Source organism: Austrofundulus limnaeus, unplaced genomic scaffold (assembly GCF_001266775.1).
Source record: "Austrofundulus limnaeus strain Quisiro unplaced genomic scaffold, Austrofundulus_limnaeus-1.0 Scaffold31, whole genome shotgun sequence".
Taxonomy (NCBI): domain Eukaryota; kingdom Metazoa; phylum Chordata; class Actinopteri; order Cyprinodontiformes; family Rivulidae; genus Austrofundulus; species Austrofundulus limnaeus.
This window is the reverse complement of record NW_013952433.1, coordinates 71,434-84,522: the sequence shown is the minus strand read 5'-3', so window position 1 is coordinate 84,522 and position 13,089 is coordinate 71,434. Positions and strand designations below refer to the sequence as shown.

The 13,089-nt window shown below is 39.0% G+C and overlaps 3 protein-coding genes across 3 annotated transcripts in view; all 3 read left to right on the top strand.

Moving 5' to 3' along the window:
- Positions 1 to 39: 39 nt before the first annotated feature.
- On the top strand, positions 40 to 1,273 carry ppfibp1b (PPFIA binding protein 1b; the record flags this gene model as incomplete). Its single annotated transcript, XM_014005482.1, is given in 3 exon segments — positions 40 to 204; positions 332 to 397; positions 469 to 1,273. Coding segments are annotated over 3 exon segments (315 nt in total), but the record flags the coding sequence as incomplete, so codon positions are not given.
- A 968-nt stretch (positions 1,274 to 2,241) lies between these two features.
- Positions 2,242 to 4,655, top strand: endouc (endonuclease, polyU-specific C). The gene is made up of 8 exons (XM_014005481.1): positions 2,242 to 2,374; positions 2,458 to 2,508; positions 2,583 to 2,688; positions 2,786 to 2,897; positions 2,981 to 3,102; positions 3,498 to 3,610; positions 3,939 to 4,089; positions 4,173 to 4,655. Exons 1-8 carry the CDS (start codon positions 2,364 to 2,366, stop codon positions 4,446 to 4,448), a joined length of 942 nt encoding a protein of 313 aa, XP_013860935.1. The 5' UTR covers positions 2,242 to 2,363; the 3' UTR covers positions 4,449 to 4,655.
- A 386-nt stretch (positions 4,656 to 5,041) lies between these two features.
- The window catches only part of polr3b (polymerase (RNA) III (DNA directed) polypeptide B), a 22,897-nt gene continuing 14,849 nt past the window's right edge, over positions 5,042 to 13,089 (top strand). The window contains exons 1-13 of the mRNA XM_014005480.1: positions 5,042 to 5,230; positions 5,441 to 5,473; positions 5,792 to 5,848; positions 5,936 to 6,000; positions 6,076 to 6,151; positions 6,322 to 6,422; positions 6,593 to 6,684; positions 6,767 to 6,884; positions 6,976 to 7,084; positions 7,662 to 7,784; positions 9,893 to 10,009; positions 10,088 to 10,222; positions 11,998 to 12,159. Of these exons, the coding sequence (XP_013860934.1) occupies positions 5,159 to 5,230; positions 5,441 to 5,473; positions 5,792 to 5,848; positions 5,936 to 6,000; positions 6,076 to 6,151; positions 6,322 to 6,422; positions 6,593 to 6,684; positions 6,767 to 6,884; positions 6,976 to 7,084; positions 7,662 to 7,784; positions 9,893 to 10,009; positions 10,088 to 10,222; positions 11,998 to 12,159 (1,260 nt within the window). The 5' untranslated portion in view covers positions 5,042 to 5,158. The remainder of the gene's footprint in view (positions 5,231 to 5,440; positions 5,474 to 5,791; positions 5,849 to 5,935; positions 6,001 to 6,075; positions 6,152 to 6,321; positions 6,423 to 6,592; positions 6,685 to 6,766; positions 6,885 to 6,975; positions 7,085 to 7,661; positions 7,785 to 9,892; positions 10,010 to 10,087; positions 10,223 to 11,997; positions 12,160 to 13,089) is intronic.

The window sequence follows — 13,089 nt, the reverse complement described above, 5'->3', positions numbered from 1 at the left end:
AAATAAATATTTTTTTCTTTATTTTTTTTATGAAACCAGCCGAGGAAACTGTCCTTTGGTAACTTTGGGAATCTGAGGAAGAAAAAGCAGGAGGAGAACGAGGAGTACGTGTGTCCGATGGACGTGGAGATGCCAAAGGGCCGAAGCTTCCAGAAAGGGTTTGAGCTCCAGATCTATGAGGACGACCTGGACCGGCTGGAGCAGGTGATCCTGACCCACAAAATGTGGACAGAAAGAGAACTTTGTGTCACGTGGACAGAGAATACATTGCGTGGATAATGATTTTTAAATTTATTTAAGAAGTCTGATCAGCGTCTCTCTCTCTCTCCAGATGGAGGACTCTGAGGGGACGGTGAGACAGATCGGAGCGTTTTCCGAGGGAATCCAGAACCTCACAGTAAGAATAAAAACCAGAGCAGAGCTCATGATTGATCCCAGGGCTTCATGTTGTCGTCTTTGTGTTTTCAGAGCATGCTGAAAGACGACGAGTTCTTCAAAGAGACGTCCGACTCACCCAACCCGAGCGTCACCGACGAGGAGTCCAACGCGTGAGACGGTCGGCCTCAGAACCGGTCCRGCCAGCTCTCTCCGCTCACAGCAGACACGTCTCCTTTTAGTGTTCGCGTTCAAAAAAAAAGAGCCAAAAGTATTTGAGTTAGTTTTTGTCTGAGTCGATGGTCGTCTGTTAGAGGGAACACCACTGTTCTGTTCGCCCGCCAGCTGGTTTCTGGAGACCTTTTAGACGCTGTTCTGGTTCTGACAGAACTAAAGTGCCAACCAGCAGCAAAATGCCAACATAGATTTAATATATATATATATATGACATTGTGGAGGAATCTGAAGAAAGGCACCGACTTCACAGAACCACAGGACTTTATAGAAGTAATATTCTTTTTTAATTTAGTTTAATTCTAAAACAGCTGCTATGTTTTTCTACTCACCTAAACCCGGCTGATTAAATAATAATGGTTTTATATTTTTATCCTTTGAAGATGTCACTTGTACTCCTGCATTTCCACGTATTCACACTAAAAAAAACAATAAATATCATTGCATGGTGTCAGAATTCTGCATATTTTAATGTTATGTTTTTTGTCCTAGAAGGATTTTTGGAAACCTGTTTGCATTTCTATATTTTTAAGAAAATGTGTCAGACTGAGGTAAGATAATGTGAGTTTACGTTTTTTTTTTTTATAATATTGCTGGAATTGACTGTATCTCTAAATATGATTGTTTTTAAACTCTAAAGATCAATAAAGTAATTTAAGTCAAATTGGAGTTTTCTTTGAACAAACTTTAGAAACTTGATTGTAAAGTGAATTTTCAGTTTTATTCTTGTTAGTTTTATGTTTTTTTAATCATTTTGTTCGACTCTTTCATTTTTCTAATTGACTTGTAAAAATTTAAATCCTGATGATGGGTTACTTTAAAGCCATACTTGCTGTCAAATACGGTTTCTTTCAAAATATTTAATTTGAATTGTGCAAAATTGTGCTAAAAGTTTGACTTTCAAATATTTTCTTCATATTTTAAATGGAAATATCAAGTGTTGACAGCTATTCTGTCTTTTATAGACAGTATAATAGTTGTATTTGTTTGCTAATGTGTAGCTGTGGCAGCCATCTTTAACAGGCATGAATCCAAAAGTTAATCAGATGTAGATAAACATTTAATGATTATTTACTAAACGTTTCATTAAAATCCAGTCAGTGGTTCATGAGATATTTTGCTAACAGGCAAAGTGGGCTTCAAATAGTTGATGACAAAAGTTTCCAACAAGCTTCATCAGCATGTATGTTGGAAAACAGTCTCGACTACTACCGCACTAAAATTGAGGTCAATATTAGCAAAATTAAACAGGTTATCTCCATTTTCATGTTTCTTAACATCAGTTAGCTGCGACGGCCATCTTAAATCAAGATGGCTCCAAAGGTTAATCAGTTGTAGAAGAWTATTTAATGATTGTTTTCTGCAAGAGTCGTTGAAATCAGTCCAGTGGTTCATGAGATATTTTGTTAACAGACAAAAGCAACAGATGACAAACACTGTGTTTTGGGGGTTATTGATTAGAAWTTGTATCAGTTTAATCAAAGTGTTTAATTCTGTTTTAAAGTTTAACTACAAACATTTCATTTAGACCTTTGGACATGATTTGTTTTGGTATAAGGACAGTGTTGATGTTCTCTGGCTGTGGATTCAGATCCTGAAACAAAGCGCCCCCTGGTGGCCGAAACATAAACTCCAACCCGACTCCACTGTTTTTGGTCCAACTCCAGCAGAACATAAAGAGCTGGGTGGAGACTGGGCTTATGTAAGAACCCTGGACCCAGGGTTCTGTTGACACTTGAAGGCTTTCTGGGATCATGGCTGCAAGGTCTGAAAACTAAKTTTCTAAGTTTTAATTCTGATTTTGAATCAGATTATTGACAGAAAACTTGTTTTGTGTGTGACTTACAGACTCTGTGGAGCCCTGCTCATAGTATTTCTCTATGGACTGGATGCATACAGGTACTACATAAAAAGTACATTTTTTCATGTATTTGTGTGAATGTTTGTCAGCTTTGTGTGCTTGTTTCTGTCAGTAACAGACCGGCTGTAAACCAGGAGTTATCCAACCTTTTCAACGAGCTCTGGAGGCTGGATGGGAATCGAATGAAGCCTGGGGCGGATTACAACATCTCTGTCCAAGTGAGGAGCCATTTTTCTCTCTCTCTCTCTTTCCTGGGGCAACACTTTTCTGGTGTTTGATTTGAAAATGCGTGTGTGGATGTTGTGACCTGTCCAGGGCAGAGCAGGGTTTGTGAGCCCCGGCAGCCTCCTGGTTCAGGATCACGCCTCTCTGCCTCTCTTCTCCAGTGTGGACGAGATCAAACTGAGAAACTCCACCACCTTCTCTCGTCAGTGTCAGAATCATGAAGTAAATCATTTAGAGTTTGTTTTATTTCTTATTAATGTGTTTCTTTTTTTTTTGTCCTGCCAGGGTTCATGACTCTCCTGGACAACTACGAGCGGTCTACAGGGGTCTCAGAGCGAGTCACCTCAGAGGAGCTGACAGAAATCAGTTTGTTCCTGGATGCTGTTCTGCAGACTGACGTCATGAAGGTGTGTCTGACGTGTTACAACTAGTTTGTGCTGCATAAACTGTTTATTTTGRATTGAAATGTCTTATTGAGCTTTAAAGCTCCTTTAATTTCTGTGCATTCTGCACAAACTGAACACTGTGATGTTTGAGAGGAAAACAGTYAAGCAGCTGCAACATCTGTGTGCAGCTGTGGAATGTGGTGTTGGCCTCAGAGGGGGGATCCCTGGAAAAAATGTGGACGTTCAGTTCTTGTTGTCCTGACGGGAAAACGTTTGAAAATACGAAAGGCAGATATGAAACGTACATAAAGCTGTGTTTTGTTTAAAAATGAGTCAAATGTGCAACAATTAACCTGTTTTAACACGACTGAAGTAAATTTGTGAAGCGTGATCTGAGCRGACGGTTGTTATTTCAGCGAGCTCATCAGTACCTGGTGAGCAAAAGACAGTCCAGCTCTGATCTGAGGCTGTTCAAGAACCAGCTCAACTTGATCTGGTTCCACCTTTACCGCCGGCAGAGAAACAGCGGGTAAGAAAACCTGCCAGGAACTGTGTGTCAAAATGTTTATCTTGAGGTTTACTCAGTTTAAGTCAATGCTCTTGCACTTTGTTTCCCCCACATTTCAAGCATCGTTAATGTTTAACATTTGGAGTCAACCTGATTAAAGATGTTCGCCAAAAATATTAAAAARTGACCTTAAACGGCTCCTAAAAATGGCCTCTATTCAGTGGACTTTACAGATYTTGYGCTTAAATTTGGTGTTGTAGTAGCTGAGAGTCATTCCTAACAAACTCTGCCAGGTCTTTATGTATTTTAGACTGTGAGAACAGTGACACAGCTCTTGTTTGTGTGACAGCATGGACTCCTGTGGATTCGAACATGTCTTTGTTGGTGAAACCAAGTCCGGAACAGAAATAATCGGCTTTCACAACTGGATTCAGTTCTACCTGCAAGAGAAGAACAACCACCTGGACTACAAAGGGTACAAAGCCAGAGACCACGACTTGGTGAGTCCATCTTTTTTTTTTTAAAGAAGTTTTTCCTTCAACACCAGCTGTTTTGTTTAACTCATCTCTGCCTCCACCTGCAGCCCGATCAGGACGACCACGTTCTGAACCTGCAGTTCAGCTGGCACAATCTGGTGAAYCCCGTCGGCAGCGCCTTCATCGGGACCAGCCCCGAGTTTGAGATGGCCCTGTTCACCGTCATCTTCCTCATGAGCACAGAGAGGAGCTCCACAGTGCTGGTGAACATCGACCAGTGCCAGGTGGAGCTGGTGGTCATCAGGCAGGGTCGCTCTCTTGGGACGGCGTACCCCAAACTGCTGAGCAGCAACAGCAGACACGTCAGGCCYCCCTCACACTGACTCCATCCACACTCCGTACAACGTGACCCACATCTTTGTTTGAAGGCACATATAAAACTAAAAAAAATTGTTTTTATCAGCATACTGTTTATTAACTTACTTGTACAGGTGCTGCTGAAAAATCCCTCCAAAGTGTYAAACTAATACAGTAAAAATTCACATTTTTTAAAATGTTTTTATGTCAAAATAAAACTATTAACTGAACAACATGGTCGTTTTAAGAAAGTTATTATTAAGGACCCATATTCTTTTTTTGTTCACTGACTCCTGTTCCCGCCCCCCGCCTTTAATGTGAAATTTTTGTTGTCAATGTTGCCGTTTGTTTCAAACTCTTCTTTTACAGATTCCCCATTTTATTTTATTTTATTTTATTTTATTTTATTTTATTTTATTTTATTTTATTTTATTTTATTTTATTTTATTTTATTTTGAAGGCCCTGCAGTACAAAAGCCATGAGTACCAGTTACGCTGTTTCAACACCAGGGGGCAGACGTTCCACAAACAGCACTGAGACTGACGGGAAAGCAAAAACGAGGAAGACTTTTCTTCAAACGGAACGTTTCTTTTTAGTTCCGTCCTACTAGTAGGGGGAAGATTTTACAATGAAACACGAAGTCGGGACGCATGTTGCAGACACTTCCTGCGCTCTGAATCAACACTAACATTATTTATGTGTTTAATTGTTTACGGCTGAACCGCAGCGTTAGCTATGGAGGTGCTAGGAGGAGAGTTTGGAGATTTAAACGCTCAGGAGCTCGCGGCTCCTGTCAACACTGTGGCGGTGAGTTTAWTGACTGTGGGATAAAAGAGTTTGTAGTCCACGGAACAGTCGTCATCTCCGAGGCTAAAGCTGCAGTTTGTTGTGGTGGTTTGACTGATTTAATTCAAAGAAAGAAGCAACATAAGCTTAGATCTTTTAAYTCAACAAATAAAATGGTCGTGAGACAAACTGTTTACTGAGAGAAACTTAATTTGTTTTTCATTTTAACAGGAAAAATGGAAGTTGTTACCAGCATTCCTGAAGGTAACGCTGAGCAACACTTAGGCCACTTCAGCCCTTTTTCTTATCTTATTATTTGATTTACAGGTTTCTCATTCTATATGTACTGGTAATTTTTATATAATAAACAGTTTTAGCGACTGGGATAAAATTTAATACGATTTGCACRTGCAGCCCTGATTTGAGTTGAAATAAATAATTTAGAACCACTTTAGCCCAAACAGTTTACTCTGAAAAGTCTAATTTATATCACACTATTTTAAATATGATAAAAGCACACTTTTAGTCTGGAAGTTATCTTGAGCTGGCACAGATTAAGAGTTGTTGGTTTTATATTTATAGGTGAAAGGTTTGGTAAAGCAGCACATCGACTCCTTCAACTATTTCATCAACGTTGAGGTAAAACTAAAARCCAACATGAGTGTTTTTACCACATCTGTCTCAGCTGTTAGTTCAGCATGAATGTCTTCTTTATTTATTTTTTAGATAAAAAAGATTATGAAAGCCAATGAGAAAATCACAAGTGATGCTGATCCAATGTGGTACCTGAAGTAAGTGATCCGTAATGAAACGCTCACCGTACCTTTTCATTGTTAGAGTTAAGGAACAAAATGGTTTCTGTGCAGATACCTCAACATCTATGTCGGGATGCCCGATGTTGAAGAAAGCTTTAACGTAACCAGACCGGTTTCTCCTCATGAGGTGAGCTCAGTCTAAACTAAGGGAACTAAATWGAAAAATCAAGTGATCAGAAACTTTTTATTATTTGAGAATAAATTAGATGTTTTTGTATTTCTGATGGATGGGTAATTTGATAATTGTAATGAAATAGAAGGTTTTAAAGAAGATGAGATGTTTCTTGTTTCCCTCAGTGTCGGCTCAGAGACATGACCTACTCGGCACCCATCACAGTGGACATCGAGTACACACGTGGCAGTCAGAGAATCATTCGAAACGCCCTGCCTATTGGAAGGTTTTTAATTGTTTATATAACATTCAGATTAAATTTACAGCTTTAAACGAATCCTTAGTATCTGAAGGGGTTTTTATCTGCTGAAATAAAATAAAAAAACTCCATCTCCTAACGACTTTGTGTTGTWCAGAAACAGTTGTATTGTTAACATTCACCTCCACTCTTGCCAGGATGCCAATCATGCTGCGAAGCTCAAACTGTGTCCTCACAGGGAAGACAGCCATGGAGTTTTCCAAACTAAACGAATGTCCTCTGGARCCAGGTCAGAACTCGTCCATTTAAAACGGACCTAAACTTAACTCTTTTATTGTGCTTATGTTTAATTCTTTTGTTTTAATTTTCAGGGGGTTATTTTATTGTGAAAGGTCAGGAGAAAGTCATTCTGATCCAGGAACAGCTGTCCAAGAATCGTATCATCGTGGACCAGGACAGGAAAGGTGCTGTTGGAGCCTCGGTGACCAGGTACAATTAAAACGACAGAGTCTTCTAAAAGCAGAGACTCCAGAGTTTCCACCGTTTTTGAAGGTTTTGCTTTTATTTTATTTATTTTCAGCTCCACTCATGAGAAGAAAAGCAGAACAAACCTTATTGTGAAGCAGGGCCGCTTCTACCTGAGACACAACACGCTGTCTGAAGATGCTCCCATTGCCATCATTTTCAAGGTGAAGGAGGTTTCTGTGTCCAGTAGGTGGCGCCACAACACAATAAGATGGTGTCTGAAAAAAACATTTTTATTTAAAGTTTGTTTCTCCTCATATTGTAGCTTTGAATTACATACAAACCTAATGAATGGAGGTTTGATCAGTCAGTTAAACTCTGTGAAAATGTCACTTGGACAGCTGGCAGCATGATCTCCCATCACCTCTGGGGGAAAATCTCTTTAAAAATGTTACCTTATGAGCACCGAGTGTCAGAATCCACCGTTTGCCGAGCACTCATTCGCCCCCGATTGGCTTCTTCCCCGCCTCTTGCCATGTTTGGTGGCGGCTGCGGAGACGACCTCATATCCACGGCGGGGGCCCCGACGCATCGGTTCCCAAAGCTTCACATTTCCATAAGCAAATGTCACACAGCCTTCAGCCTCTCCGACCCGCTGAACACACTTCACCTCCTCACGTCTCCTTGTTTCGGCTCCTATTGTAGTCTGATGATGTATGTGAGGGCCTCATGTGGTTACATGAATGTTGTATTTCAGAGAAGTTCTCACCTTCTCCTCGTGTTTACATGTGACCCACGCAGGGCATGGGTGTAGAGAGCGACCAGGAAATAGTGCAGATGATCGGAACGGAGGAAAACGTCATGGCCAGTTTCGCCTCGAGCCTGGAGGAGTGTCAGAAAGCCCAGATCTTCACACAAACTCAGGTATCACAGCAGYCAGAACCAGTTCATTTATAATTATTAGAAGCTTTTTATTCATCCGATGGTTTCAGAGACTTTTTTGCAATTAGATTTACAAACATAATAGTATGTAGATGGACCTGTCCAGGGTGTACCCCGCCCCTCACACTGTGACTGCTGGATATGGACCCCCGCGACCCTGAAAGGAATAAGCGGGTACAGATAATGGATGGATGGATAATATATAGATATTTTCATTGTGTAAAAACACCTATAAAAACATCTTTAAGGAAAATAAAGAGATAAACAAATGAGATGGAAGCCTGGAAACAGTGTTGTATAAAGTACTTTAAAGTGATACTTGAGTAAAAGTACAAGAATCTTATCATAAAATTACTTTGGTAAAAGTTAAAGTCTTCTCTAAGAAGTCTTAAAGTATCTAATTTTTTTTGTACTTAAGTATCAAAAGTAAATTTCTGACATAAAATGTACTTAAGTATTAAAAGTAAAAGTATTGAGTAAAAGCTTGTGGTTAGATTTTCCAAAATGACATTTATTGTGAGTTGACCTCTCCAAAAATATTTTTTAAAGATGTGCAGCTGTAATGGATTGTGTACAAACTTATACGGTGTCAGAATGATATATATATTTATACTTCTCATATAAATATGCTTATATACTTTCTACTCCTTACCCTTTTAAAAATGTAAGGGGTACAAAGTACAGATAATTGTGTAAAAATGTAAGGAGTAGAAGTAAAAAGTAGGCTGAAAAATAATTATTAAAGTAAAGTACAGATACCCAAACTTCTACWTAAGTAGAGTAACAAAGTATTCACTTGGAGTTATTTTACAATTCTGCCTGGAAAGTGTAAGAAAAAAACTTAACCTTATCCTAAGACTTTAAATCCACCCAGTTTTCAATAAAAAGATCATCTTGTTGTGCATTTATTGTCTTTTTTTTACATGTCTGAAAGTTTTTCTTCAAAAATTCTTGCGTCAACCTTTTTTTCCATACAAAAACAAAATGCTAACTAAAAATGGGAACAAAAACTGTGAATAAAGCTAAAATAAGAAAATGACAGTTGCTGGTTAGCTTAGCGTCGTATGAAAAGTGGAAATGATGCTAACGGTTATTCTGTCCACTAATTGGCGTCTCGGCTGGTTGCCAAGCATGTTCATGGTGAGGCCAAGAATCAGGAAGARAATGAACCTTATTTTAACAGGTGAGTCAGTTCAGAACCAATTCTCATTTACAGTGACGACCTGGTCAAGAGGAAGTTACAAATTACAAAATGATTCTTCACCCTGTTACGGTCTGTTAAAATCAGCCACACATTTTCAAAATAAAAGCTCGTTCAGAAAATTTAAAAATAAACCTGAACACGATATGATGCAAACGTCCCTAATGATTTTTTTTAGTGATCAGGCTTTCTCCTTTCCTGATCAGAAGATGAAGATTGAGTCTTTCCAGCCGGTTAAACCCAATTTCTCATGGTCATATTAGAGTCCCACATGTTTCRTTTGATGCGTTCAATCAACCAATTTGTTTTTGATAAAGATTATGTTGTCGGAGGATCCGCCGATGCGTTGATGATGCCGTGTTTGGATCCTAGCAACGCGCCGTGTTTCTGTGTCTGCCAGCCTCCGTGACGTCCTTTCAGGTTATTCATTTGGGCCTTTTGTGTTTCGCACAATGAGACCTAAATCTATATAATTAAAGGCAGATAAGGCTTAAGAAACATTGTTATCAGATTATAAGTGATCTGCACKAACCAAATTTGGCTGTTATCTATTTTTAGATACCTGAATCTAAAACAGGAGAGGTGATTTCATCAAATTGCTTTTTATTTTCCTGCTTTAGATGGCGATTATATTTTGAAACCAGCTGTTGAAGCCGCTTATGTCTCTGTATTAAATATTTTTTTAGTTTTTTTTTTAAGCTTGGAGGTCTTTTTTTTTTCTCAAACACCTACTCAGATGTGTAAAAGTCTGCTGCATATCTTTTAGTCAACACAGAAATGGCTATAATTCAGTCAGTTTTACAGATATTGAGCTGAAGTTTGGTGTGYTAGTAGCTGAGAGTAATTCAGAGAGTGACCTCCCCTCTGTTTCTGCTGTTCTGTGTTTCAGGCTCTGAGGTTTCTGGGGAACAAAGTCCGGCGGCAGAGGATGTGGGGGGGTCCGAAGAAAACCAAGATGGAGGAAGCCCGAGAGTTGTTGGCTTCTCTCATCCTCAGTCACGTGCCCGTACGTAAACTGGTAAAAACAAATCTCTAATTATTAATCCAGTCATCAGCTGATTTTTTTTTTACATTTTGTCTTCAGGTGAAAGAGTTTAACTTCCGGGCCAAGTGTATTTACCTGGCTGTGATGGTCCGGAGGGTGATCCTGGCTCAGGGAGACAACAAGGTGGATGACAGAGATTATTATGGAAACAAACGTTTGGAGCTGGCCGGACAGGTAGGCTAACTGTGCAGCTGTTTGTGTGTGTGCTTTCATTCATTGTTTCTTCAATAAATCCTCCATCTGGTCACTTTTGTTCTTATTAAAGGATAAAAGCTGCCCGTGGGTTTTGTAGTTTCCTCTTTCATCAATTTTTGCTACCTGAAATGTATTTACTCCCCTTTCTTTACTCATAAAAAGGCAAYTCTTACTGATTCTTATTAATAATAGTTGGTTCGCGTGTGATTTTTAGTGTGAATGGATCAGAGCGCTGCACCGGAGCTCGTCAGCAGCTCCAGCTCTGATCTCTCACCTGCATCTTTGTTCCCGTCACCTTCCTTTTAATAAAACTCATTATTTTTTRCCCCCTCCGCTTTGTTTTTCCTCTGTTTTGTTTTTGTCCCCCCCACCCCCTTGTGCTCCAGCCTGGCTTTGTCAGGAGAGAGATATGCGGTGGCACTGAAATCCCAAGGCTGTGGAAGCATGGAGGGAGGTGGGGGGGATTTTTCAGCACCGTGACAATAGAAATGCTGCCTTGACTGGAGCGATTGAGCTAATCCGCAGGCTCGGCTCTGATAATGTAATTACTGCTGTCTTAAGGCCTTTAATTTCCCCCCCAACCTGCTCTGTATACYGAGCAGGAGATGGGAGGAGGAGGAGGGGGTGGGTTCTTTCAAAAGGGGGCTTACGCACCAACAACGCCAGCAATCTCCTCGCGCTCCAATTATGGTTCCCTGACATTCAACTAATTGGCCGAGCTGCGCAATGGAAGCTTAATTTCTTTATTAATTTCAAACAGCGCCGCGTGTTTGTTTTGATGTATGCTAATGCAGAAGGTGGGGTGTCAGGGCTGCGGGAGAGGTTGCCTCCCGTAGACCTGGCAGAGGAAGACGGGGAACCTGGGACGAAGGCCAGGTCAGGTTTATTTGTAAGCCGGCACACCTGGTTTATTAAACCTGACGGTAAAAACGCACCTCGGTTGTTGATCACAGTTGAAAAGTAAAGACATAAAGTCATCTTTGGTTTTTAAGGTAGTTTATATTTTGCATCTTGAGGAAAAGTTTTTCAAAAGAATGAGAGAAAAACTGTAGAAACTACATTTTCTGCAGTGTGGACTGAAGAAAGTTGAGTTTTTAAAGCTAAAATAAGCACAATGCTAGCTAGAAGCTAAAACTAGCTTTGACTTAAAGTAGCAGAAAGCTTGCTAAAAGCTAACAGTAAGGCAGAAACAAAATTCAGAATGTACTGCTCTTCTAGTTCCCATCTAGATTAAATGCATTATTTATTTATTTATTATTATTATTATTATTATTATTTTTATTATTATTATTAAAAGCTAAATGTAGCAATAAGCCAGCTAGAAGCTAAAGGTAGCATAAGGCTTATTTAAAATGCTAAAATGTGCCGTTTGTGAACTCAGCCTGTAAAATTTGTAAACTTTTTAGTTTAACTTTTCACAGTTTTTATTACTGTTTTTACTCGAGTTTGTTTTTTTACGTTTTAATATTTTGTTACTAATTCACTCATTGTGGATTTTATTGCCTTCTGACTCTGYGGTGGTGGTGGTGACGTGGGGGGAAGGGGGGTGTATCTCAGTGGTCAGTACTGCAGGTTTGAGTCCAGGTAGCATCAATAAGGGCATCAGGTGTAAAACAATTTCCAGAACCTTCTCAGAGCTCCAGCTTTTAAATGAGCTGAACGTTTTGATGTATGACAGCTTAAAATAGTAAACAATCGTGTGATTGCTGAGTTGGCATTCACTCAATAAAAAACTACTCTCTCCGTTTCTTCAGCTCTTGTCTCTGCTGTTTGAGGATCTGTTTAAAAAGTTTAACTCTGAACTGAAGAAYATCGCTGACCAAATCATCCCCAAGCAACGAGCAGCTCAGTTCGACGTGGTCAAACACATGAGGCAGGACCAGATCACCAATGGCATGGTCAACGCCATATCCACTGTGAGTCCACGCAAACGAATCATAAATATACACAGATGGGACCATCTAAACTAAGTTTATGTCAGGTTCATGTAATAGATTGATATTTTCAAACACATTATTTTGCTTTTTAGTCACAAAGTTGCTTTCAGAAGTGATAAGTATAAGCGCAGCAGTTCCATATTTCTTCAGGAAGCTGTAACTGATAGATTACTTTTTTAATATAAATTATAGCTTTGACATCTCACATGGCCGGAAAATAAAGTGTAGGGATCCTTGTACAATCCAAATATTGTTTGTAACTCAGAATATTTTATACATTTTCAGMTTTTTTTGTCTTTTTTTACACAACTTAAAACCAAAACATAATTTTCACAACAAAAAATAAAATATTACGTTTTGATGTTGGACAGAATTAGAGGTGAACCATTTTGCAAATGTAAAAAATGCCTGGGAATTTTCCCAATATTTGATATAAAAACATAAATATTATTTGTTTTTGATTCATTTTTACATATATTTTGAAAGTTTACGCTTACAGAGTCTCATTATTGTTAACAGAAAATGTTCGTTAAATATATTTGTGAATTTTAGACTGAATAAATCAGTATTTTTTTCTACTCGGATTTTTTTTTCTGTGATATCTTGGTCCACTGTGATAATGAACTGTGTCAAAATGAAATGTTCTCTCTAAAATCATAAAGCTGAGGTTGTGCTGAAAATAATGATACCAAACATGGCAAGGTAAATAGTTTTTAAAGTGAAAATATAGAGGTAAATTCAAAGTTAATCAAAAACGGCCATTTAGACCCCAGACCTCAGAGGGTTAAAAAAAATAATATTTAAGTTTTACTCGGTGAAAACTTGGCAGCAGTTCAGTGTTTTTCTGTGATGCTTTCACCAAACCTTGAAAAAAAAAAACAATTTTTAAGCACTTTGTTTGTCATTGAT